Source organism: Phlebotomus argentipes, unplaced genomic scaffold, assembly GCF_947086385.1.
Source record: "Phlebotomus argentipes unplaced genomic scaffold, Phlebotomus argentipes genome assembly contig_5, whole genome shotgun sequence".
Classification (NCBI taxonomy): Eukaryota; Metazoa; Arthropoda; class Insecta; order Diptera; family Psychodidae; genus Phlebotomus; species Phlebotomus argentipes.
Genome location: NW_026776165.1, coordinates 2,833,284 through 2,856,853, shown reverse-complemented (window position 1 = coordinate 2,856,853; position 23,570 = coordinate 2,833,284). Strand labels below are relative to the sequence as shown.

General features: G+C 50.3%; 9 protein-coding genes across 10 annotated transcripts; 1 reads left to right on the top strand and 8 right to left on the bottom strand.

Moving 5' to 3' along the window:
• Nucleotides 1–115: 115 nt before the first annotated feature.
• On the bottom strand, nucleotides 116–3,014 carry LOC132255716 (general transcription factor IIH subunit 1). Its single transcript, XM_059751844.1, has 5 exons — nucleotides 2,881–3,014; nucleotides 1,704–2,471; nucleotides 650–1,365; nucleotides 403–578; nucleotides 116–335 (listed from the first exon to the last, which is right to left on the bottom strand). The coding sequence occupies exons 2-5, from the start codon at nucleotides 2,393–2,395 to the stop codon at nucleotides 216–218; spliced, it is 1,704 nt and encodes a 567-aa protein (XP_059607827.1). The 5' UTR covers nucleotides 2,396–2,471; nucleotides 2,881–3,014; the 3' UTR covers nucleotides 116–215.
• A 186-nt stretch (nucleotides 3,015–3,200) lies between these two features.
• On the bottom strand, nucleotides 3,201–4,522 carry LOC132265841 (WASH complex subunit 1). The gene has a single exon (XM_059766623.1). It carries the CDS (start codon nucleotides 4,458–4,460, stop codon nucleotides 3,201–3,203), a length of 1,260 nt encoding a protein of 419 aa, XP_059622606.1. The 5' UTR covers nucleotides 4,461–4,522.
• Nucleotides 4,523–4,652: 130 nt separating this feature from the next.
• LOC132265699 (ORM1-like protein) lies at nucleotides 4,653–5,523 on the top strand. The gene is made up of 3 exons (XM_059766462.1): nucleotides 4,653–4,904; nucleotides 4,966–5,117; nucleotides 5,177–5,523. Exons 1-3 carry the CDS (start codon nucleotides 4,734–4,736, stop codon nucleotides 5,310–5,312), a joined length of 459 nt encoding a protein of 152 aa, XP_059622445.1. The 5' UTR covers nucleotides 4,653–4,733; the 3' UTR covers nucleotides 5,313–5,523.
• Nucleotides 5,524–5,651: 128 nt separating this feature from the next.
• On the bottom strand, nucleotides 5,652–10,375 carry LOC132265697 (cationic amino acid transporter 2-like). 2 transcript variants are annotated; one of them, XM_059766458.1, is made up of 7 exons: nucleotides 9,864–10,368; nucleotides 9,195–9,475; nucleotides 8,853–9,137; nucleotides 8,298–8,793; nucleotides 7,416–8,107; nucleotides 5,944–7,319; nucleotides 5,652–5,853 (listed from the first exon to the last, which is right to left on the bottom strand). In XM_059766458.1, exons 2-6 carry the CDS (start codon nucleotides 9,436–9,438, stop codon nucleotides 5,983–5,985), a joined length of 3,054 nt encoding a protein of 1,017 aa, XP_059622441.1. In that variant the 5' UTR covers nucleotides 9,439–9,475; nucleotides 9,864–10,368; the 3' UTR covers nucleotides 5,652–5,853; nucleotides 5,944–5,982. The 2 variants fall into 2 exon arrangements, with proteins under 2 accessions (XP_059622441.1, XP_059622443.1); XM_059766460.1 differs by lacking the exon at nucleotides 5,944–7,319 and having other exon boundaries at nucleotides 9,864–10,375.
• LOC132265698 (cationic amino acid transporter 2) lies at nucleotides 9,892–14,591 on the bottom strand. The gene is made up of 3 exons (XM_059766461.1): nucleotides 13,929–14,591; nucleotides 12,969–13,776; nucleotides 9,892–12,839 (listed from the first exon to the last, which is right to left on the bottom strand). The coding sequence occupies exons 1-3, from the start codon at nucleotides 14,290–14,292 to the stop codon at nucleotides 12,209–12,211; spliced, it is 1,803 nt and encodes a 600-aa protein (XP_059622444.1). The 5' UTR covers nucleotides 14,293–14,591; the 3' UTR covers nucleotides 9,892–12,208.
• A 236-nt stretch (nucleotides 14,592–14,827) lies between these two features.
• LOC132266025 (protein TsetseEP-like) lies at nucleotides 14,828–15,769 on the bottom strand. Its single transcript, XM_059766851.1, has 2 exons — nucleotides 15,715–15,769; nucleotides 14,828–15,609 (listed from the first exon to the last, which is right to left on the bottom strand). The coding sequence occupies exons 1-2, from the start codon at nucleotides 15,767–15,769 to the stop codon at nucleotides 14,828–14,830; spliced, it is 837 nt and encodes a 278-aa protein (XP_059622834.1).
• Nucleotides 15,770–17,107: 1,338 nt separating this feature from the next.
• On the bottom strand, nucleotides 17,108–17,880 carry LOC132266023 (uncharacterized). Its single transcript, XM_059766849.1, has 2 exons — nucleotides 17,826–17,880; nucleotides 17,108–17,733 (listed from the first exon to the last, which is right to left on the bottom strand). The coding sequence occupies exons 1-2, from the start codon at nucleotides 17,878–17,880 to the stop codon at nucleotides 17,108–17,110; spliced, it is 681 nt and encodes a 226-aa protein (XP_059622832.1).
• Nucleotides 17,881–18,481: 601 nt separating this feature from the next.
• Nucleotides 18,482–21,208, bottom strand: LOC132256232 (cationic amino acid transporter 4). The gene is made up of 3 exons (XM_059752519.1): nucleotides 21,088–21,208; nucleotides 19,607–20,981; nucleotides 18,482–19,545 (listed from the first exon to the last, which is right to left on the bottom strand). Exons 2-3 carry the CDS (start codon nucleotides 20,976–20,978, stop codon nucleotides 18,980–18,982), a joined length of 1,938 nt encoding a protein of 645 aa, XP_059608502.1. The 5' UTR covers nucleotides 20,979–20,981; nucleotides 21,088–21,208; the 3' UTR covers nucleotides 18,482–18,979.
• Nucleotides 21,209–21,212: 4 nt separating this feature from the next.
• On the bottom strand, nucleotides 21,213–23,519 carry LOC132256230 (THO complex subunit 5 homolog A). Its single transcript, XM_059752518.1, has 2 exons — nucleotides 23,310–23,519; nucleotides 21,213–23,239 (listed from the first exon to the last, which is right to left on the bottom strand). The coding sequence occupies exons 1-2, from the start codon at nucleotides 23,517–23,519 to the stop codon at nucleotides 21,269–21,271; spliced, it is 2,181 nt and encodes a 726-aa protein (XP_059608501.1). The 3' UTR covers nucleotides 21,213–21,268.
• Nucleotides 23,520–23,570: the final 51 nt, after the last annotated feature.

Here is a 23,570-nt window from a genome sequence, read left to right as displayed (position 1 = left end):
TCCGCGTCGGGCGATCACAAAAAACACCGCGCAGTGCTGCGCCCTCGCGGCAACGCCACAACCACACACCTTTTCGCGCCAGAGAAACATTCAAAGACCAACGGATTTAATCTCCAAAGAACGAATTTTATTCTCACGAAACACGTCTCTCTCTCTCTCTCTACTTCTCCCTCTCGCAGGAGTGTGATTATATTCCATTATAAAAGTATTGTGGGCTACCGTCGCAGTTTAATCTCTCGCCATTTGACAAACTTGCGATCGGCCGCTTGCAGTAATTGATTCAAATGGAGTGTTAATGAGGCACCGACCGGTGAAAATTCTCGAATGGCACGTTCCTGCAAGGAGTCAAGCATGTGAGAATCCCATTTAAATCACCACCCCACCAGCCAAATCAACCCCTACCTCAAATGGTTTCAACCTTGCCATCTGAAATCGTTGCAATGCTTCGTGCATCTTAACAACTTTGGCTTCCAGTTCTTGTGTTGTGGGTGGAAATGACGTCCAGAAGTGCTTCAGCAACTCCGACATGGACAAATACAAATTCTTAAGCTCCTTCTCAGCTTCCGGAGGCACTAGTTCTGCAACGAAACACACGCGATTAGCATTCCAAAAACACCCATTCGGAAACCTTGCACGCTTGAATACTCACGGGCAAGAGATTGCTCTTGGAAGCCCGGCATTAGAGCCCCACCCGGACTCAGTGCGCCCAGAGCGTTCACGGCCGACGTGGCGCTCACCAGCACTTTGTGGGGCGTGCGCGCATGCCACGAGTCCGTGAGGTTGAACAGGTTAATCTGCACCGAGTCCAGATCCTGCATCGGCTGCTCCTCTGCCTCGCCGGCACCGCCGCCAGCCGGCACCGGGCCGTGCAAGTATCTCTCCACCTTCGTGAGGTTCAGCTGCGTCTTCACAGCCTCCACACCGCTCGGATCACCCTGCAGATCCTCAAATGCGATCTTCTCCATGATCCGGGCGCGCTTGGTAACTGGCGGCTGCGGTGACTGCGATCTGCTGGCGAATCCATTGCCATCCCCCTTCACGCCGTTCGTTGTCACCTTGCCAGCCGCCGGCGGCGCACAATTGGCCGTGCCACTCATTTGCGTGGCATCGGCACACGTCTTCAGCACCATAATCGAGTGCTGATTGAAGCGCTTTATCATGTTCTGATGCACAATGTTGCCACTGTTGGCCACATTGCGATCCGACGAGGCACCACCAAAGCCCTCCTCCAGTGAATTGTCCCCGAACAGCCTTATGTCGAGCAGTGGATCACCAGAAGCGTCCGCCACAGCCACTTTGAGTGCTTGATCATCAATTTTGCCACATTCACTGAAGATATCTTTGGTTCCGGCAGTGATTCTATCCCTGTGGAGCAACGTGAGAAGCAAGAACAGAGCATTAGTTTGTGATCTTAGCAAGAAATCCAATTTAATCTTTTGAGAAAATCTCAATTTCCTTCCTTTTCTTTCACGAATTTTATCTATCGCAATATCAAATGACTTCAGATTGATTTCGGGCACCGACTCCACTCTCCCCTATCTTGTTTTCCCAACAAACAACAATTCCAGCCAATGGAAAGCATGCGAAATTACACAGTGCAAAACAATAACTTCTCAAGGCTCGCGAGCGAAAAAAGCGCGCGATGCACTCTCGAGGTGACGAAAGGTCATGCACGCCGTGAATCGCGTGACTCACGCGCTCACCTGTGAAAGTAGTGTGATTGAAAAAACTTGGTCCAAAATTCCGACTCGCTGAGTTTCGCCGGCACGTGCTCCTGATATTTGCGCTTCACGGCTGGATATGTCTTGAAGATGCACTGAATGATGTCGGCGGTGAGATTGTAGCGCAGCCCATTGCATCCGTCCGTTTGCGGCTTGATGTCGGCCAGGAAGGCACCGGACACGCCGATGTCCTGTTTCTGCGCCGTCTGCAGCGTGTATTGCTTGGCGTGCGTGGCCCAGAACTCGTCGCTGCTCAGCACCTTCGTGATCACGAGATCGCGATAGAGCTGCAGCAGATTAGGGTGCTCCATCAGGATGCGATTCTTCTCCTCCAGCTCCTTGTTCACGCGCTTCTTGAAGTTGGGCAGCAGCTGCTGCAGCAGCTCCTTCACCTTGTCCCTGTCCGCGATCTGGGCCGCCGTGCCGCTGCGATTGACGAAGTGGAACGTGGAGCTGTTGCCGTCGTGCAGCACCACCTGCAGTTGCACCTTGGGCTTGCCCTCCGGCGAGATCTTCTGCAGCTTGATGTCCTGGAAGCGATGCGACACCGCCACCGTGTCGCGGTGCTCCGCCATCCACGCCAGGCGCTCGTTCATCACGTACAGCGTGCCATCGCCCTTCTTGTACCTCACCTCGCCCATCTGCAGCAGCACATCCTCGCTGCTCGTCGTCATGGCGGCTCTGCGGCTTCCCAGCGCTCGATTCCTCAGATCTTTGTCACTTGCTTCAGGCACAGCTTCGCGATCAGCTCTGAAAGTGGGCAGAAGGAACACGTCAGACGCGCGAGACAAAAGCCTCTCTCGGCTATTCTTGGCCGACAAAAAGGTCACTCAGTTTCCCTCGAATATTCCCGAAAGTCCTCACTTCAGCCCGCCAAAACACCCGCCAGCCAGCTCCCCGCGGCGTTCCCACCCCATCCCCACCCTCAAACACCCACCGTATCGCCTACAACCCCCCAAAATCACGCGGAAACTTGCGGCTCGAGGAGGCCTGAGCAGTGATGTAATTTCACAACTACACGACATGAAGTCGCCCGACTAAATTCCCAATTTTCACCCCCAAGACCCACTTCCGCCCCCAATTCTCCACCGCCAATCGCTGCCCAGCACATTCCCACGCACTTTGCCACAAAAACCACACCGCCAGCAGCTCGATTTACCTTTACATCTCAGACAACTTCCACGAGATTTCCCCGAGAACGTCTTCTGGCGGCCGCCATGTGCAATTTTACTTCGTCGGATTGTGTGCGCCATCCCAATCCGACTCGTCTGAAAATTGCACGAAGCATCGCCTCGATTCGAGCCCGTAAACCGTCAGCGCGCCACGCGGTCGGCTGAGGAAACCCCCTTCGGCCGCCACTTCGGCTCCCGAAGAGACATCAGCCTCACTCTCGCGCGAACACGCAGAGTGCGCTGCTGCAGAGGCTATCCGGAAGAGGCGCGATTTTGGATATGCGGATTTTATCTAAAAAAAATCATTTTATTCCCAATCATCGTCACTGGCATCCGTAGCTGGCGCTGTGGGCTTCGGAGGTGGTGGAATGAGAGCTGACATCCTGTCCATCACACCTGAAGCATCCTTGGCGCCAGAAATGCCCTTCCTTCTCATCGACAGCTTGTTGTGAAGATCCGCCATCAGATCTCCAGCCGCTGGCTTTGGCGCCTCCTTTCCGGCCGGTTTCTGCTCTGCTGCCCTGAGCTTTGTCTTGCCTCCAGCGCGCCGGATAGCCTCCATAAGATTGCTCCTGGCGTCCGTCATGACAGGCATATTCCCTCCGGAAGAGCTCTTTGGAGCTGCTGGTGGCTCAGGAGCCGGCTGAGGCGGCGGCGGGGGAGGCGGGGAAGTCAATTCTACAGGTTTTGGTGTTTCCTTCGGAGGCTCTTCGACTTTCCCTACGGAGATATTCAAGTCAATCTCATCGTCTGTCGGCAGGAGTGTGGAAATGCCTCCAGGCTTAGTTGCTAGCACTTTCGGTGCCTCCTCGAAGAACGTGACATCGCCAGCGATTCCCGGAAGATCCGGCAGATCATCGGGAACGTCCAAGGCTGGAGCGTCGTCGAATTGTGGCGTGTAGAAGAAGTTCTCGGGAATTTTTTTCGGCTGCGCGTTGCGATTGGAGATGGACAGAGGAGCAGCTTCCATCTTCTGGCTCTCATCCTCCAGTGCTGTCGACGAAGACGTCGTCCTGATGGTGCCACTGAGAGGATCGACTTTCTTGTAGTGCTCATAAGGATTTTCTGTGGTGTTGAAGAGCAAGAACGAATTCACAGATTCAATGTTCCTCGGCGGAGCGCCCAGACCTTCAGGAATGACGTCTCCAGTCTTGTCCTCCACCTTCCTCACATGGTAGAAGTGCAACTTGTCCTGCAGACGCTTGTGACTCACAGGATCCAGGCTGCTCTCCACGGAATAGTCCTTGTTAAACTTGAGCCGAGGCTCTTTCTGCGACGGGAATGTCACTTCAATGTCCTGCACCTTGTCTCCAGCTGGATATTTGGCTGGGGAGTAGATTGTGATGGCCTTCTTGATGCCCACCAAACTGTCAATCTTGGCATTGGCTGCAGAGATCCTCCTCCGGATGTCCTCAACTCTGCCATTGTTCTTCTCAATTCTCCTGTTGATTGTCTGGAACACATCGTTAATCACATTCTCCAGGTGCTCAAAGGCATTCGCCGCCTGGATTATCGCCTCCTCGTGGCGTAGATCCTGCTGGATCACAGGGACACTATACAGATGCATTTCCCCAGGAGAGAAAACACAGGAAGTCTTTGACACCACCACTCAAAGACACTCTCTCGAATAGGCTCAAAATTTTCAGGTTATAACGCATTTCGGAAAAAGTATTTCTGTATTCGGTTAGTCGAGACGCCAACCGATTTCCGGCCACTTTCCCGCTACGTGATGATGGTGCGCCCTCAGTGAGAATCCGCTGCAACTTTGTGGAAAACATTGATGTCTTTTTATCAGTGATAAAGAGTGTAAAAGGCAAATATAGTGCGTAAAAGGAACACAATGATAGCTGGCGGACACGGAGATCCCAATCCCAACACATCCTGGCTGGATTCACGCGGAATGTGGCTGGCATATGTGCTGGGCGTGTTGTCTTTCCATGTGATTTTCCTGGCCATTCCCTTCGTCTCCATCCCATTGGCCTGGACAGTGACGAATGTCCTGCACAACCTTGTAAGTCGCTACCATGAGTCCCACGAGGAGTGGTTATGTGGAAGGATTGATTGTCTTGCAGGCTCATCTCTACTTCCTGCACTCCATCAAGGGCGCTCCCTGGATGAGCACGGACACTGACAGCTGCAGCCAGCTGACGCACTGGGAGCAGATCAACAATGGGGAGCAGTTCACGGCGACCAGGAAGTTCCTCACGGCCGTTCCCATCATCCTGTGAGTCCCCGAGTGCTTCCCGAGAGCACCAGAAATTGACCATCTTCGATCTTTTGCAGATTCCTCCTCACGTGCATGTACACGAGGAACGATAATGACCACTTCGTGGCCAACTTCCTGTCGCTGGTCGTGGTGCTGCTGCCCAAGATGCCCCAATTCCACGGCGTTCGTCTCTTCGGCATCAACAAGTACTAGAAGAGCGCCAGAACATTTATACTTAATACCTTTTTTCTCTGCAGCGCCGCAGAGCTGTTATCATCCTTATTGTTTGTTTTATGGGTGAACGGGAGAGAATGATTGTACTTCTCAAGAAGGTTGTGCGCGCTGAAGTCACCCGAGATTACTTAAGAATGCGAGGCGGCGGAGAAAAGCATTGTAAATTTCGTGATATTAGTCTCTCGAGTGCCATATTTGGGGCGCGACAGAGATTAGGGATGTAGTTCAGGAAAAGAAAATTCCCACGAGAAATCCTTCCTAATGCTGATAAAGGGGAAGTGTGATTGTATAAATTGACTTCATTTTTTTTTTATTAATATATATATTATATATTGTGAATATTTAACACACCCTAATCAAATCACATAACTTTGTGGGAATATTTTGTTGGCAATTCATGGGAGAATTGTGGGCTAAACGGAGTAGATTTTAAATCGATTGTTGGAACTTCGCAGCAACGGCTCCATTTCGGTCAATCTCAGTGAGTTGCGGAATCCGTAGCAGGTGTACAGGATGAATCCTGGAAGGAGAGACAATGATTTGTACAGGAAAGTGTAAAAAGTGAAGACATTTTAGCGGAAATTATAGAGACTAAACGTTAGTTTTTCACCCCAAAACTGCATTTTCCTCAATGACTAGTTAGTATTAGTTAGTGCGACTGGACTTCTGGCGTTGCTGATCTCCGGCTGATGGATTCGCTTCTGATTACGCTGGGTCTGGTGTCTGGATGGATGGACTTGAGGACATCGTTGAAGAGGATCTTCTGCTTGTGGACAGTGTCGAAGGGCTTGCTGACATTCGTGACTGGTGGCGTGAAGACGGGCTCCTCCTGGTCAATTTCAGGCGATGGTGGTTTCTCTGGAGTCGCCGGGGCGGCGGGCTCTGGAGGCTTCGATCGCGGCCGCGAGTAAGGCAGAGGTGGTCCTCGCCGCAGAATCTCCTCCAATTTCCCTTTAATCCCCGCAAATTTCTTCCCATTGTTGTTCTCATCTTCCTCCTCGTCCTCCACTGACTGCTCCTTGGTCTGCTCCTGCTCCGCGGGTATGTCAGGCGGAGGCTGTTGCTTTGTGGAGTACATCTTTGGGGCCACTGGCGATGTTTTTATCCTCGGCCGAGGAATTTCCAGTCTTGGACTCTTCTTTGTCGTGGCATTATAGAGCACAGGATCGAAGATTGGCGGCTTGGGTATGCTTCCCTCTGCAATTGGAGCCGTCTGTGGAATTTCAGGATAGTCTATTGGTGGAATTTCAGGCTCCTCTTGGGGTGGATTCCTCAGCTGAAGCTCCTTCATTAGAAGCGCCCTGATGTCTGACTCACTCTTGGACTGCTTAATACTGGGTTCATCTTGGCTTCTCCTTGGCAGTGTTGTGGCAGTCAACTTGTCACTCTCTGACCCCACAGTCTCCTCTATGATCTCAGCGGGCATTATCGATTCCGCGTCCTCCTCTTTCAGCGTATCTTCGCGGTGAATCATCGCCACTGTTGACTTCTCAATGACCTCATTCTCCGCCAGGGAGTCCATTGAGTTCTTTCTCTCGTTCGTAGGACTCGTGTCCTCAGTCTCGATCACGCCGTCCAGCAAGGCCAACACCCTGGCCTCCCCGTCTTGCGGAGGAGAGGGAGTTCTGCTCTCCTCCACGAAGTACGACGTCCCGTTGGGCTCTTTCTTCTCCGTGTGCGTGTCAGAAATCTCCGACACGAGATGAATCTCATCCAGAGAAGAAGACACCGGGTTCTCCTCACACTTCTGATCCTCATCCACATCCGACTCCTCGTGCAGATCCTCAGACAGCTTGATTCTCCTCACGTCTGGCTCTACGTCATCTTCAGCCGCCCTGCTGATCGTGCCATTTTCCAGCTTCCGCGGCTCGCCGAGAGATCCGCTACAGGACGCAGTGACGCTGGTGCTGTGGGGTTCCTTCTTCTCTGCCTCCTGATCACTCTCCTCTGCGTAGAGGATCGCAGAGGCGGTATAAATGGTCAGGCCTGGAGAATAGCAACAACTCAAGCGCATGCAGTTAATGTTAGCCTAAATGTTAGTGCCAGTTAGCGGATGATCACACCAAAGTTCTTGCAACTCACCAACGACTAGCCAGATGCTGAAGAAGATCCACGTGTAGGCGTCCAGCATCAGCATCAAGTAGATGTTGATAAAGATGCTGATGCCTGGGATTAGAGGCACCAGAGGCACCTTGAAAGGCGCCTCTGTGGGATCCCTGGGCTGCACGGCCATGGAAATGAGCGTGATCACCAGCACTGCGCAGATGATCGTCCACACGACAATCGTCCACACTTGGCCAGCCGCCAGTTCCTTCTTCGAATACAGGATCAGCAGGCAAAGTGCCAGCGAGAAGACCGTGTAGAGGAAGATCATGCCGCCCACGATTCGCGAAGAGAGTCTCGTGGGGCGCTTCAGGGCGCGACAGTTGAAGAGTTGCAACAGCGACGAGGAGAAGAATGACTGCTTCTTGGCTTTCATGGAGCTGGAGGACTCTGAGGCTTCGCAGAACGTCTCGGCGCGATTGGAAAAGCGCAGGATGGTGATGGAAATGGCCACGACGGTGTAAGCCAGGAGAGTGCCGATCGACAGCATGCTGACGAGTTGCTTGAGATCAAGCAGCGCAGCCACGAGTCCAGTGAGCACGCCGGCGCACATGGTGCCCATGACGGGTGTCTTGAAGTGAGTGTGAACTTGGCCCAGGAAGCGGAAGACCAATCCGTCCTGGGACATGGCGTAAATGATCCTCGGCAGCGGGAACATGGCCCCGAAGAGACTGCAAAAGAAATTGAACAATTTCAACCCATCAGTGCGTAAACGGCGTAAACACACTGCCCGAAATTCGGTTTTTCGCTGCTCAGCAGAGGCAGGAATCGCGATTGACTAGTGTTAATCAATTTTTTCTCAGATCAGGGGTCAAGCGAATGAGCAAATAGCCGCCCAGTCACGTGATCGCATGGTCTTACCTCGTAATGAGGCCAACAATGCCGCCGATCGCCACAATCCACTTGGCGAATGACCAGCCGACCTGCTCGAAGGCGAAGGGCAGCGGCGCATTGACGTCCTGCAGATAGTATGGCCACATGAGCGTCAGCACGGTGGAGACGCCGAAGTAGGACAGGAAGATGATGATGAGGGAGAACAGGATGGCTCGCGGAATGGCCTTCTGGGGGCTCTTCACCTCCTCACCCGTGGTGGCGATGCAGTCGAAGCCCACGAACCCGAAGAAGCACGTGGCGGCGCCCTTGAGCATGCCTTCCACGCCAAAGGGGAAGAAACCACCCTGGCCGATGTTGAGACCCTCCGTGACGGTGCTGTTGAGGGTTTCCGGATCGATGCGCCAGTTCGCCACGTCGGCCTTCAAGGCCCCGGCGATCGTCACGAATAGCACGATAGCGATATTGGTGGCTGTGAAGATGTTGTTCATCACAGCGGACTTCTTCAAGCCAAAGGCCAAGGCGACTGGAGGAGAAAAATATCATATAATGATCAGGAGATTAATCCTGCAGAAATAGACGAACCTGCCAAAAGAATGGGCAGCGCAAAGGCGAAGAAGTCAAAGTAGGTGGACAGAAACTCCACATCGATCGGCGCCACACTCCTGAAGCTCCTCTTCAGCGTGTCCCCAATGAGAGTGTCGAGGTACAGCGAGAGTCCTCGGGAGATGCTGGCTGATCCTATCACGTACTGCAGAATGAGGTTCCAACCCGTGATGAAGGCCACGAATTCTCCTATGCACACATAGCTGTAGATGTAGGCTGAACCCGCCTTGGGTACTCTGGCTCCGAACTCAGCATAGCAGAGTCCTGGGAAAAGGATTCGGTGTCACACAGAGGCAACAAGAGTGATCGCTTTGAACTTGCCTGCGAGAATTGACGCCACGGCGGCAATGAGGAAGGACAGAATCACAGCTGGTCCAGCCTGATCACGACTCACGTGACCAGCAAGGACGTAAACTCCCACTCCTAGGGTCGCACCCACGCCCAAGGCTGTGAGATCGAAGGTGTTGAGAACCCTGCCCAGTCTAGTGTCGCTGTCCGCGCCAGCGACAGGTCTGTTAGGCAAGTTCTTCCTTCGGGTCAGGACACGCCACCACTGTAGGGACATTTTGGCACTTTTCACGCCTTTCTAGGTGCCGCTAAGTCTGTGAGATGCACAAAGTGACCGTTAGGCTTCGATTCTACAAGTTTCTATAATTGATCTGCTCCGGGCAAAAATTCATGAGTTATCTTTCCCGCAAGTGACCCAAAGCAATTTACGTAAGTGAACAGGAATTGAGTCAGCTCAACAACGCACTAAAGTTCCCAAACTTCTCCCAATTTGGCTCAGTATAATTTACTTAGGATGATAGCAGAGATGTGACAAAAAGCTTTGGAGAGTATTAATTGGGGGAAGAGTAACTTTTAGCCCAATGATGATTACGACACACTTGTGGTTGCGATAAGATTTGAAGCACGAGAGAGAAAATCAAACTGAACATGTGATCACGATGAGTAATTCCGATCAATGGTCCTCTCACAAGCATTACTCACCTTAATGTGTCTATCACTTATCTTCTAAAACTGCACTCCTCAAATGCTCCCCAATCCCGAGATCCCGGAAAATCACTAATGCGACTCCTCGCGCTGCGTCCACACTGAATCTCTCAAAATGTTCTCTTTCAGCCTCATACAATGGCAAATTAATTGTAATCTCCCGTGATTATTTACCAGCAATATGTGGTGATAAACAAAACCAAGTGTTTTCTATAGTGCCACAGTGATAAGATACGCGACAACTCCAATTTCGTATAGGCATTTTTCCACTCGGCGCACTTGGGAATTTGTGTCTCTTCGCGCCGCTGAATTGTCTTTTCCAATTCCCACCCGCGATACGACCAACACTCTTCTGCACTCCTGCCCAAGAGAGCTCCTTCGCGCGTCCTGATGTGCTGCCTGATGTCCTCACTGCAGCGAGATTCAGCACTGACTGATCGTGAGACTGTTCGCGCAGGCCAACATCTCAACTTTATAACCACCAGCGAGCCTTCCAACAGACACATGAGACTTGAATTGGCCCATTGGAGCCTCTCTCCTCGCAAGTATGTATGCGCGGTGATATGGGAGGCGGGATGATTGAGGAAAAAGTGGCCCCTTATCAGTTATTATTGAGCTAGGTTTGTTTACAATGCCGCAATCTCATCGCGACGCCCGCGAGTGACGAGCAAATTGTCAGCCAATGTGATTTTTCCTCTTCCACTATCTTGCCATCAAGCATTAGAACCTTTTCTGCCATTCAACGAGGAAATTCCTCAAATGCTGTATTGATAAGGTGAAGCAGATTTTGAAATCTCATTTAGTGTAGATCTATTGTTTGTGTAGCATTAGCACAACAAGACACTCTTCTGGCGGGCATTCAGTAGAGTTTAACCGCCTTATCTTTCCCAGTTTGCGAGCACTCGGCGAATGGTGGGGCGCGAGAAAAGCTGTGTGGAATGCTTGGGGAGGAAAGCAAGTGAACTGGCCGGGATGACGAGGTGGATTGTGATTACGCAAAGCTCTCGGTTGACCTAAAATGCGAGAAAAACGTCTTGAGATGACTTATCAATACGCTGGACTAAATATTGGCCAGGCATTTTTCCTTCGACTATCGTGTGCTGATTTGAACTCTCAAATTGCCTGACATTGACATGATATTTATTTATATTATTTTATATTTGCCGGTCTGACTTTTTTCCGTTCTCACGCTCTCAATTCGCGCACTGTGTATTTGTCAATCGATGGAAACACTAGTCGATGGGGGGGGGGGCTCTTTTGCGGCCCCTCTGGCAAGTGCTGCGACTCCTGAGTGTGCACTATCACTTTCCCGTTCGAGGAAATTTCCCAGAACATTGACTGCAGCCGAGGAATTTCAGTGGTGGCTTCAGTCGCAGATACTGTCACGCTTTTTTCCAACATGGTCAAGGATGCGGTCGCGCGATCGTCGACCGGTGGCGATAAAATTCAACTCCTTGCTCCCTCGCGATCACTTCAAGAGCACCCAGCTTTTGAGTGCACTTCGGCGCGAAAATACGCAAATTTCTCACACCCGGCGTGGTGTTGATGCGAAACATTGGTCGGAAGTGCCATGGCAAGGGCGATTAGGCCTTTTTTTTCCTCACACATATAATAGTCGCTCCAAAAATAAGCAGGAAGATCGCCAAGTGTTCCCAATGCTGAGCACTCAGATGGCATTGAATCGACTGGATGATTCAATCCACTTGTTCTATTGCACAGACTCCGTATTCTTTCGCGATTATCGCTCACTCACATGTTCTGTATTGATCCCTAACGACTGTCACACAGAATTGATGAAGAGACGAAAAGATCACGCACTGCTGTGCAGACAGAATATCTCACCGATCTCACCTGATGGCAAATGATCTGCTGCAAATATTTGTATCACACTTTTGTGTGTAATAATATGAATAATTAATTATTTATCGTTCATTCCGCACGTGTTTGAGAACTATTGTAAAAGAAACGAGTTTGTTAAGACATTTTAATGGAATTTATAATTTATTTTCTTTTCTGAATTGAAAAATACTAGTTCTAAATGCAAAATCAACATCGCTTTAAGAAAGTGTAAGAAAATGATGTGGATTTTTATTATTTCGAAAGATACAATAATTCCTTTGTGCTCACTTTATATAGAGATTTCAGCGACAAACTGTATTTCACGGCTACAATTAATACTGACTATTTACTTATAATTAATTTATTGGCTTTTTTAAATTCTTCCACCGTGTTTTCTTACTCATAAATTGCCAATATACGATATTTGTTCAATTTATTTAGACTGATGACATGTATAAGCTTTGTGCAGCCATTTGTGACCTCACAATCTTCTCCTGATCATCTTATAATCTCGTGGCCAGAGTGTCGTCTTTTCCAAAGCCCGGGAAAGCTTTTTCGTCAACCAAGTTACTTCTGCTGTTGGCATCTGCGATGTTTGCCAGTGCCTTGAGGCGTAGTTCGCTGTGCCAAATTCCGTAGGCGAAGTAAATGACGAGCCCTGCGAGTATCCACACACCGAACCGAATCCACGTCATGACATCAAGCTGAGTCATGAGGTAAATGTTGATCAAGATCGATAGGCCCGGAAGCCAAGGCACTAAGGGCACTGTGAAGACGATGTCTCTGTTCGATCGGGGTTGGCGACTGATGATGGTGAGAGTGAGGATGATGAGGACGATGAAGAGACAGAGTAGCAGAATGGAGTACCACTGATCGATGCTATCTTCGAGCTGTGTGATCACCAAAGATAATCCCAGGCACCACAAGACGTAGAATGACACTGAACACGTTACAAGAGTCGATGTTGTCCGCGTGGGAGTGTCGAGCTTCGCCAGGTTGAGTATCTGACCAGAAGAGAAGACGCTTTCTGCAGATGAGTCGTCAGTTTGGTATCGCAGAAGAAGAACACATCCGGCCACCATTGAGTACGCCAGAAGGGTGCCAATAGACATCATCGAGACTAATTGATCCAGACTGCAATGAGAAATAATCACAGTGTTGATTTATTCTCTAAGCAAACAACTTTGTCTTCTGTTTACATCTAATTCCCGATCAGTGGAAATATACTGATGATAACAGAGCGAAAATTAGCTTAATACTCACTTGAAGATCGCCGCGAGGGTGCCAGTGAGGAATCCCGCCACAAGGGTGCCAATCAGGGGTGTTTTGAAGCGCTGGTGAATGCGTCCCATAAACTCGAATATGAGCCCGTCATTGGACATGGCGTAGATAACGCGAGGCAGGGGAAACATTGCGCCCATAAGACTGGCGCACAGCCCAAAGATCGCTCCGACGCTCACGATGTATTGCGCCACAGTCCAGCCATAGTACCTGAACACATGTGGCAAGGGCGCGTTGACGTCCTGATCGTAATAGGGCAGCATCATTGTGAGGATAGTGGAGATGCAGAAATACGCCACGAAGATTACACTCAGTGAGATGATGATGGACAGAGGAATCGATCTTCGTGGATTCCGAGCCTCTTCACTAGCTGTGGCGATGCAATCGAAGCCTATGAAGCCATAGAAGCAAATTGCAGCGCCCTTAATGATGCCTGCGAAGCCGTAAGGCGCAAATCCGCCTACTCCGAAGTCCTGGTCACGATCTGTGGGCACGTCTTCTGTGGGGATTCTCCAGTTGGCGGGATCAGCACGAAAGGCACCCGTGACCACGACATAAAGCACCACGGCGAGATTTGTGAGGGTGAAGATGTTGTTTATGGAGATGGATTCCCGCACACCAAGTGCCAGAGCCAGTGAGAAGATCATGGTCGCGCTGAAGGCAAAAAAATCCACATAATCACCAAGAGCGTCGGCGTGCATTGCGGCGAAGGACTTGAAGGCATCACTCATGGCATGATCTATCAAGGAGTCCAAGTACGTGCTCAAGCCTTTGACCACACTCGCCGAGCCTGAAACGGCATTCCATCAATTACCCCCTAATTAATGTGTTAATCGAGAGATGGGCAAATAAAATAATACTGTGATAATAAGATAAGATAATACACAGGATTCCTAAAGGTGTGTCTTCTCAGCTTTTCTTCAATGAACTTCTATTGCTCACCAATTGCGTACTCCAACACTAAATTCCAACCGATAACGAAGGCTATGAACTCGCCGATGGTCACATAGCTATAGATGTAGGCTGAACCCGCCTTGGGTACTCTGGCCCCGAACTCAGCATAGCATAGGCCTGCGAACACCGACGCAATCGCCGCAATGGCAAAGCTAAGGATCACTGCCGGGCCCGCCGTAGTTTTACTCACTTCACCTGCCAAGACGTACACACCCACGCCCAGCGTGCTACCTATCCCCAAAGCGGTGAGATCAAGGGTGGTAAGGACCTTGGCGAGCTTCGTGGTGGCATTCACAGTTTCGCCGAGGGGCTTCTTTCTGCGCAGTGTCTCGAATGCACTATCACATTTCATGGTTCAATAGAGAAGTTGAAGACGCTCTGCAAACAAATCCAAATCGCACTGATAACACAGACACTGAATTCAGGGTCGCGAGGGTCATAAAGGAATTTATGTACTCATTTAAAGTTTCTTCTCCTTTTTCTAGTGCACGTTTTTAATTAAAAAAAAAAGACACGCCGCACAACATCTCATTCGCCCAACGATCGTCTCGGCACTGAACTCAGACTGAGCAGGTAGATCGCGGTGGGGAGATATGAGCTATTAATGATGACAGTATTTGCCCGAGATTAATTAACATTGAACAAGAAGCATCGACGAGATAAAGAAACACGCCGAATTGATTATCTCACCCCCAATCAATCTCAATGCTGTCGATAGGGATCATATTGCAGGCATTACCAAACATCAACGACCATTCAATGATGATCAATAAAAGTATTTGACTAATTGCTCATTGATAGGTTTATTAGTTTTTTTTCCATTGGTCTGAATTTAAGTAGAATATTAATTCATTGTTGCATGCTGAAACTTATGATAAATATTCACTCTATCCAAAAATACTCAGAAATCCTGAGAAAATATTTCCGGCAGTTTTGATAGCGCTGGTAGCCACAGTACCAGTGGTCTGAACCACACCAGCAACAACTTGTCCGGCAGTATTAATAATCGGAATAATGGGTGTAGTTGGCTTGGGTGGCTGAGTGGGCTGCGGTTGTGGCTGCGGTTGCGGCTGTGGCTGCGGTTGCGGCTGTGGCTGCGGTTGCGGCTGTGGTTGCGGCTGTGGTTCCGGTTGTGGTTGCGGCTGTGGCTGGGGTTCCGGCTGGGGCTCCGGTTCCGGTTGTGGCTGCGGCTGTGGCTCCGGTTGTGGCTGCGGCTGTGTCTCCGGTTCAGGCTGAGGCTGCTCCTGGGGCTCTGGTTCCGGTTGTGGCTGCGGCTGGGGCTCCGGTTCCGGTTGTGGCTGCGGCTGGGGCTCCGGTTCCGGTTGTGGCTGCGGTTGCGGCTCCGGTTCCGGCTGTGGCTCCGGTTCCGGTTGTGGCTGCGGCTGGGGCTCCGGTTCCGGTTGTGGCTGCGGCTGGGGCTCCGGTTCCGGTTGTGGCTGCGGCTGGGGTTCCGGTTCCGGTTGTGGCTGCGGCTGCGGCTCCGGTTGTGGCTGCGGCTGGGGTTCCGGTTCCGGTTGTGGCTGCGGCTGGGGCTCCGGTTCCGGCTGTGGCTGCGGCTGGGGTTCCGGCTGGGGCTCCGGAACTTGGGTCTCTGGGGCGGGGGTCTCTTGAACTGGGGCCTCTGGAATGGTGGTAGCAGTATCCGTCTGGGTTTGAGGAAGAGGCACGCCTGAAAATATGTAGAAGATTAGCTAAAATCTTTATCAATTTTCCCCTGGAAAATCCTTGATGTAAAATTGAACAAAGACTTTCCAACACCAAAAGATTTACATACCGAGAACGGCGGGCGCCACGAGCGCCAGAAGAGAAAGGCAAATCAGGAAGCGCATCTTTGTACCAATTTCTTGCTACTGATATCTTCATCGCACATCCTCGCCTTTTTATATCAATTTCTCAATGTCAAACGGAAGATATTTCCAAATTTTAACATTGCAACTGACGCACATAATGTCTTGGAAATATTTAAACAATTTGGCAAAGGTGGAAAAATATCTCGAAAGCACGTTTTGTTTTTCACATGAACTTGAAATATTGTCAATATCTCAATAATTCACTTTCTTTGCCTTTCTCAAAAAAGTCTAGATCATGTGATGTGGAATATACATACATATTGATTCAACTGATTAATTATTATATGCGTTATATGCAAAAGAAAAATGTATTTTTCTCCTCTCTTTGTTATTTGCCAAAAGAAAATACTTAATTACGTACGTTGCGTACAGTTTATTTCTGAGACAATTTTGCTCTCCGCCACTAAATATTTAATCAATTTACCTTATTCATTCCCGAAGGCCACATTAGAACAACTTTTGCATCAATTTGAGTGAGACGAGGGAGACGGCGTCTCAGGAGGGGAGACATCAAACGACTGGAAGTATTACCCTTTGCACCGTTTTTCCAACATACATATTTTTGAGACAGTTGGTGCCAGTTTCTAAGTTTAAAAGAAAAAAAAATGTAAAAAGGCACTAAATTCCCGCTGGTTCTCTCAAGAAATTTTTATTCTTTTTTACTGATTCGTGATGTTAAGACAGCCTCATTTTAACTCCTTCTCTGTAACCTTCAGCACTCATGATTTAATCATGAGCATCATTAGTGAAGGTGGCCATGAAGGAAAAACTTTCACTATGGATCAAATCCAGCTCACGCAGAAAAACAACATCATCTGCTCTAAGTCGATGTATCTAATAAAGCCAATTCAAACCAATAAAATATTTAAAATATTTTGAATTAACAATAAAATCAATAAAACGACGTGTTATAAATTTTATGTATTTTATTTTGCAAAGATTTTTTTCTGTGGTGTCCCACAGAGGGCGTGGAAGTCAGAAAGAGTGAGATAAACGACAAGCTGTCTGTTGGTCAAGTAACACAGTAACTGGCGCAGAAGTGCAGAATGAAATGTATTTTATTGGTATAACATACTTGCAGCAAGGAGACAATAAATAGCTTCTTCAGAACACCACAGTATCAAAGTCGAGTGTATCATGCTCATTCTAACATCCTTGAAAGCAGATATAGTGAACAGAAGCACTGGAATAAAAGACAAATTCAACCGCAACGGGAAAGTTGCCATGTTCTTCAAAAAAAACAATCAATGATTATGCTTGCTTCAATATTATATTTTAAGTATGCTTTCGTTGTCCAGCATGATAATTTCCGGAAATTTAAGGCTGAACCTGGGCGGCAGCGTCGGTAGCAGTGTTAGCAGCATCCTGGGCGGTTTGGGTAGCAGTGTTAGCAGCGTCAGTGGCGGCGTCGGTAGCAGTGTTAGCAGCGTCAGTGGCGGCGTCGGTAGCGGTGTTGGCAGCGTCAGTGGCGGCGTCGGTAGCAGTGTTAGCAGCGTCAGTAGCGGTGTTGGCAGCATCCTGAGCAGCCTCGGTTCCCTGTTGGATAGCACCGGCCGCAGCCTGCTGGACAGCCTCGACGACCTTCTGGACAGTTTGGGCAAGACCTCCGGCCACTTGACCAGCGGTTTCGACGACGCCAGTAACGGCATTAACCGCAACTTGGGCGACCTCTCCGGCGCTGTTGGTAATTTGCACAACAATGTTTCCGGCCTGATCAACGGTCGCCGAGATGGTTTCTCCAGCAGCCGCGGTCAGTCCACCAACAGTGTCCACGACAGCCTTGGCAACATTTCCAGCAGCTTCTCCGAGCGCTGCGGTAACATCAGTAATAATTTGCTGTCCCTGCGTGATGACATTATTAACAGCGCCAACAACCGCGTCAGTAACTCCCTTCACGGCGTCAGTGATTCCAGTAAAAATACCTCCAAAATCGAGGGGGTTTCCTGGAAGAGTCGAAGAAAAGGAAAAGTATTAAATCTTACACAAGCAGAGAGAGAGAGAGAGAGAGATCCTGTCCAGAGGTCAGAGCGCTTACCCATCGCTGGTGCGAGCACCAGGGCAACGGCGAAAGTCACAATGAGGAAACGCATCTTGTATCGATTTAGCTAAGTGCTTACTGGATGTCTTGACGACTGATGGTTTGGAAGATCCCAGAAGCTGAATTTATAGTCCCTGGAAGATGTGCTGTTGCTTACGTTTCCGCGCTGATGATGCGTTTCAGGGTGAAAACCAGAACATCTGTCCCAACATGATCTTTGCGCAATATTTTTGAGGAAGAGTATTTTCTTTTTGACTCTCACCTTCCGACGCGAAGAATTTGGCAATATTTTATTTATTGACATGAAAAAATATCTATTAATGACTTCTTATATTTGTATAATATGTATTTGTCCCGACATTATTCAATCTATCACAATAGCATGTTTTTCTTCTCTCGACACTGAAATGGCGTCACACAAAATTAGACTCCAACGCAATTCTTGTTGTTGCAAAGAACCGAACACCTAAATCGTCTCCAAACCAAGTAAAAGGAGTTCAGGATGATTGAATATAATGAAATATATAACACTCTATCTCTCCGAGCATAAAGATTCGAATTATAGCGTTTAAAAAGGCTTTTGATGAAGAAAAAGGCATGAATCAACGAACGTCAAAAGACAAGAAATCACCAAGAAGTGCTCCTTCAGCGCCAATTCCACTTGGAAAAAGGGGAAAACTGTGAGGGAAAAGACGATGATAATGTTGATGCAATGAACTCTTTTGATTTGCACAATATAATATATTTTTCTGGGATTATAATCTCAACATTGTTATATAATTTTATAATGTTTATAACATACTGATTATTTGTGTCGTTTGTATTATAAGTTTCATGGGCAGGAAGGGAATTTCGTGGTCATCCAGGAAGGCAAACACATCCTCTGCCTTCCTGGACGTGGCTGGTGGAAATTCCCGACCTGCTGATCCGCAGAGTCCCCTCAGAGTGTCACCTTGATGCGTCTCCTGGCCAGGGAATGAAGATTTCCGCTATTCTACTCAAAATCGCCTCTTGACGGTAGAGAATGGAGGAAAATGCTTTGGATTCGGATATGTTTTTGGAGGTCGAATGGGGTCGAAAAGAAAGGAAAATTTGTGCGAAAACTATCTTGGAAAATGGATTCTCTACACGTCCTGAGCGATTGAGGATTTTTACTCTGGAATCTCTTCCTCTTCGATAATTGGCTTCTTATCTTCCTTTGCCGGTGTGTCTTTGGCCGAAGACTTGGTCTGAAGAGCGCCCCAGTGACCCTTGCTGGCCTCAGCAGAGGTCATCAGCATTGAATAGGATGTGCTGCAGTCCTCGGCCTCCTTGCTGTGGTGAATGCCATAGAGGAAATACACCAGCATGCCCACGGAGATCCAGATGAAGAAGCGAATCCAGGTCAGGAGACTCAAGTGCACCATTAACTCAATGTTGCAGAAGATACTGAGAGCGGGAATGTATGGCACCAGAGGAACTTTGAAGTCCAGATTGCGGATGTTCTGGTGATGAGCAGCCATCACCACCACGCATGCCACGAGGCAGAAGATGAGGAAGCCGTACAGGCCAAGAGCCCACCATGTTCCGTGCAGCAGTTCCGTCCAGGACACCTTCAATTGCAGGCAAATGGCCACGCTGAACACCGTGAAGAGAAGCACAGCAGTCGAGGCGGCGGCGCCTGGCTCGCATCGTCCCAGAACAGGATCCAGCCATCGGAATTGAGGCCTCAAGCGACCTGAAACGATCAAAAGTTTTAGCGTCCATCATGGCCGCTTAACCATTAGTTTGAGTGTCACCTGTTAGCGCCATTTCTATAACATCGCTCGTGGGAGAGGCAGTATCGATGCTGGAATGTGAGGAGTTGTCATCTTCAGGAGTGTCGGGAGCAAAGACAGGTCCAGAATCGACCAGAGGCGCTCGGTAGCGCAGGATGATCACACTGGCGCTGACAATGGTGTAGGCGAGCAGTGTTCCGATGGACATGAACTCCACCAGCTTCTCCAGGTCGAACAGGAGTGCCAACAGGGCGCTGAGAAAGCCCGCCACGGCCAGATTGAGCAGGGGAACCTGGGTCTTGGCGTTCACAGTGCCAAAGCAGGAGAAGAGCAGGCCATCCGAAGCCATGGCATACATGCAGCGCGGAAGAGCGAAGAGAGATCCCAGCAGAGTGGTTGTCATGCCACAGAGCGCCCCCATGGAGATGGCATACTTCGCCCAGGGTAAGTCCAGCGCCCCGAAGGCTTCGGGAATGGCCGCTGAAGGGTGGATGTTGCGGATGGGTACCATGAGAGTGAGGGCGGCGCTCACGAGCACATAGACGAAGGTGACAGCGGTCAGAGAAAGGATTGTGGCTATGGGGATTGAGGTTGAAGGATTGCGAGCTTCCTCACCAGACGTGGCAATGCTGTCGAAGCCCACGAATGCGTAGAAGCACGTGGCGGCGCCTGCTAACACTCCAGTCACGCCATATGGAAGGAATCCTCCCTCCTCAGCCGACCAGTTCTTGGGATCCGCATGCCAGAAGCCCAGAGTAATCACGCCGATCATCACGGCGAGATTAACCATGGTGAGAAGACCGTTAATAACCGCCGTGGCCTTGGCGCCAGATGCCAAAGCCACTGCGTAGCTGATGCAGACGAGGAAGGCCAGGATGTCCGGGTATTTGGCCAGGAGTTGCTCGTGCATCTCTCCAGTGATGGATATAGTCGTGTTGGCGACAATTCCGCCCAGCATTGAGTCCACATAGCCACTCCAGGCTCTGGCCACCGAGGCGGCGCCCAGCATATGCTCCAGCAAGATGTTCCAGCCGATCACAAAAGCCCAGAACTCACCGACGGACACGTAGCAATAGATGTAGGCGCTTCCCGCCTTGGGCACTCTCGTTCCGAACTCAGCGTAGCACAGAGCGGCCAACATGGAGACGCATCCCGCCAGGATGAAGGAGATTATGATGCCCGGACCGGCAACTTCCTTGGCCACTGTGCCCGTGAGCACGTAAATCCCCGCCCCAATCATGTGACCCACGCCCAGCAGGAAGATGTCCAGGGTGCTGAGACAGCGGTTCAGGGGCGTCTCCATCAGATCCTCGGGCAGGCGCTTCGTGCGATTCATCTTGTGGCAGACGCCACTCATCACGTGGCCAAGGATCATCCTCCTGGCGGTGGGCATCCTCTGAAACAGTCACCAGACAACCATATGTTGCATGAAAAAACTCCCCGAGGGTAATTTTTCCACGACTCTCGATCTCTTTCGGGCAGTGTCTTCGGGATAGACTTACCTGGCTGAATTTTCACACTCCTGGACAACTCAGGGTGTCCGTGGACACCAGAAAACCGCGAGGTGGGATCTTCAAACAACCCCTCCAAGGTCTCTTCGAGGCGACGTCAACGTCCAAAATGCTGCGCTTGCGTTCTTGTATTTCCCACAAAAAAAAATTCACAAACTACAGGATTTGATGGTTAAATCTGAGTGTAGACAACGCCACCGCCATTCTCCACCATCCTGAACGGACGTGATCTCTGCCTGCCGCGGAATGCCTTCAGGAAAGTCTTCTCGGCCGGGAAATCCATCTTGGCGTGCAGCAGAGACTCAGTCTCCAGGAGGATGTCCAGCGACGTCATGAGCCGACGCAGCTGGCTGACCAGGACGCACGCCCTCCTCGGCTGCACTCCCTCGTCCAGGGAGTTCACGTAGAACTCTATATCGCGCACCGCTGGATTGTTCGTGGCGTCGTGCTGCCTGTTCCAGTTGAGGCGCAGCAGCCAGATTGGCAACTGGTCAGGAAAGTCACATCCCACGGCGACGAAGCACGTCATCTTGGCAGAATCCCGGACCAGCGTTGCCTGATAGAACAAGTCATTCTCCGTGACGAAATTCTCCTCGACAAACTTCTCACTGGACGGATGAGCGGTGAATTCCTGCCACGTGGAGGCGATCCAGCTGGTGAGATGACAAGAAATCCTCATGGGGATCTTCTCGTCGGGGTGATTCTTCGGCAAATCGATCTTCTTCCCTTCTAGCGCCACAATCTGCCGACAGAGATTCACCCTGGACGACCATCGGGCGCGGATTTGCTTGATGACACTCGACATGGAGGTCTGACAGAGATCATCTGACGCCACGGCGCCTCCCTTGGGCAACATCTCCAGGCCGCAGACGCGCTGAGCCCACTTGTAGGGCTTCCCGAGGCGCTTCTCCGTCAGCATCGGAATCAGACGATTGGCCTCCAGACCCACAGCCTCCAGCTGGAATTTACTCCGCGGCGATGGACTCTCGCTGCCAAAGTCCTCGTTGTACAGACAATTCAGGAGGAAGCTGGGATTGATCACATCGCCAGCACTCACTCCGACACTCTGCATCTCCCGGATCTTGCAGCGCACCGCCACGAATCCCAGCTCTGGCAGAAAGTTGAAAATTACGGCCAGAACGCCGCTGTCCTTGCTCTTTGCCGCCAGACTGATGGTCACGCTCAGCGGATGAGGCTTGAAGAGATTCGAGCGCTTCTTCTCCAGCAGCACACTCTTCGACAGACGCCCGCGATGGTGACTCTTCCCATCACCGTCATTGTCCTCATTGTCCGAGTCTCCTGCATTGTCTTCTGACTCTTCCTGTGCCTCCTTGACGGATTCCTCAATCTGCTTCGCCTCCTCGTCGTCTCCCTCAATGGACACTGTCAAGTACTTGTCGCACGCATCAGCGTATCCTTGGGCATTGGAGTAGAACAGATACAGCGGACGCGGCAGGAGACGCGCCAATCTCTGCACTTCCCACTCTTTCTCCACTTCCATGTCCAGAGCATCTTGCAGTGGACGCGTGGACTTCAGGAGACTCTGCAAGCGAGGCGCCAGCGAAGCCAGACGATCAGTTTTCTTGTTGATCTCCTCAGTCACGAGCTCCTTGGACGCCTGCAGCTCCTTGTACAGCGTCGCCAATTCCTTGCGCTGCTGCAATTCCCACTCCAGACGCGCCAAGCGTCGTGCATGCTCGTCGCCCTTTGTCTTGTCCGGCCGCGAGATGCTCTCCGGCGCCTTCTCGTAAAACTCCTCCACCGGCACCAAATCAATGTCCTCGTCCTGGCTCTTGAACTGATAGCAGCGCTGCACCTCGCGCTTCAGGTGATCCGCCTCATACAGGAGATTCTGCAGCTGCAGCCGATTGCTGTCCACATTCAACTTCTCACGATGCAGAGCATCTCTGCCCGATCTAATGCGCAGCTTGTCCAGCCTGTTCAGCTTCTTCAGCAGCACCACCATCATCGATCCGTCCACGCGCTTCTCGGCAATCTCCTGCCGGTTCCGCTCCGGATCTTTCTTCAGTGCATAAACATCCGCGAAGATCTTCTTCAAATCACCACAAGTCTGGAAGAAGAGCTTCGAGTCCTTTTCCGGGGCTCTCTTGGCAGCCTCCTGCTCCTCGAATTTTATGGAATTCTGCAGAAAAGCGAGGAAAAATTTGATTTTTCCCGAATAAACAATGGTCACTAGCTTTCAAGCGTCTCACCATGTAAACATTTTCCTCCTTCAAGACCTTCGTGGGCGTGAGTTCACTTGATGAAGACGATGTGGTGGTCCTTCGACGCTTCTTCTCACTGGAATCCTTCTCAGAGGAGTCCTTATTGACCATTTTCTCGGCGTAAAAGCACTTTTCCGCGAAATATAACAGCTTCACGCACGCAAAATATGCCAAAAAATTGTGGTTAGGGGAACTCATCGATTTTCCCCTTCGGAGTCTTCTATGCGATGAATTTCCAGTGAACTGTCC

Bases quoted from the DNA above. Each gene is read 5' to 3' on its own strand.
- LOC132255716 (XM_059751844.1), bottom strand. From the start codon at position 2,395: ATGACGACGAGCAGCGAGGATGTGCTGCTGCAGATGGGCGAGGTGAGG. The intron at 1,366-1,703 runs GTGAGCGCGTGA...GTTGCTCCACAG, and splicing joins CAATCACACTACTTTCACAG to GGATAGAATCACTGCCGGAA. The intron at 579-649 runs GTGAGTATTCAA...GTTTCGTTGCAG, and splicing joins CCAAGAGCAATCTCTTGCCC to AACTAGTGCCTCCGGAAGCT.
- LOC132265841 (XM_059766623.1), bottom strand. From the start codon at position 4,460: ATGCATCTGTATAGTGTCCCTGTGATCCAGCAGGATCTACGCCACGAG.
- LOC132265699 (XM_059766462.1), top strand. From the start codon at position 4,734: ATGATAGCTGGCGGACACGGAGATCCCAATCCCAACACATCCTGGCTG. The intron at 4,905-4,965 runs GTAAGTCGCTAC...ATTGTCTTGCAG, and splicing joins CGAATGTCCTGCACAACCTT to GCTCATCTCTACTTCCTGCA. The intron at 5,118-5,176 runs GTGAGTCCCCGA...GATCTTTTGCAG, and splicing joins ACGGCCGTTCCCATCATCCT to ATTCCTCCTCACGTGCATGT.
- LOC132265697 (XM_059766458.1), bottom strand. From the start codon at position 9,438: ATGTCCCTACAGTGGTGGCGTGTCCTGACCCGAAGGAAGAACTTGCCT. The intron at 9,138-9,194 runs GCAAGTTCAAAG...TCCTTTTCCCAG, and splicing joins CGTGGCGTCAATTCTCGCAG to GACTCTGCTATGCTGAGTTC. The intron at 7,320-7,415 runs GTGAGTTGCAAG...GCTATTCTCCAG, and splicing joins CAGCATCTGGCTAGTCGTTG to GCCTGACCATTTATACCGCC.
- LOC132265698 (XM_059766461.1), bottom strand. From the start codon at position 14,292: ATGAAATGTGATAGTGCATTCGAGACACTGCGCAGAAAGAAGCCCCTC. The intron at 13,777-13,928 runs GTGAGCAATAGA...ATGCCGTTTCAG, and splicing joins AGTGTTGGAGTACGCAATTG to GCTCGGCGAGTGTGGTCAAA. The intron at 12,840-12,968 runs GTGAGTATTAAG...TTCTCATTGCAG, and splicing joins ACCCTCGCGGCGATCTTCAA to TCTGGATCAATTAGTCTCGA.
- LOC132266025 (XM_059766851.1), bottom strand. From the start codon at position 15,769: ATGCGCTTCCTGATTTGCCTTTCTCTTCTGGCGCTCGTGGCGCCCGCC. The intron at 15,610-15,714 runs GTATGTAAATCT...ACATATTTTCAG, and splicing joins CGTGGCGCCCGCCGTTCTCG to GCGTGCCTCTTCCTCAAACC.
- LOC132266023 (XM_059766849.1), bottom strand. From the start codon at position 17,880: ATGCGTTTCCTCATTGTGACTTTCGCCGTTGCCCTGGTGCTCGCACCA. The intron at 17,734-17,825 runs GTAAGCGCTCTG...CGACTCTTCCAG, and splicing joins GGTGCTCGCACCAGCGATGG to GAAACCCCCTCGATTTTGGA.
- LOC132256232 (XM_059752519.1), bottom strand. From the start codon at position 20,978: ATGCCCACCGCCAGGAGGATGATCCTTGGCCACGTGATGAGTGGCGTC. The intron at 19,546-19,606 runs GTGACACTCAAA...TGATCGTTTCAG, and splicing joins TATAGAAATGGCGCTAACAG to GTCGCTTGAGGCCTCAATTC.
- LOC132256230 (XM_059752518.1), bottom strand. From the start codon at position 23,519: ATGAGTTCCCCTAACCACAATTTTTTGGCATATTTTGCGTGCGTGAAG. The intron at 23,240-23,309 runs GTGAGACGCTTG...GCTTTTCTGCAG, and splicing joins AGGAGGAAAATGTTTACATG to AATTCCATAAAATTCGAGGA.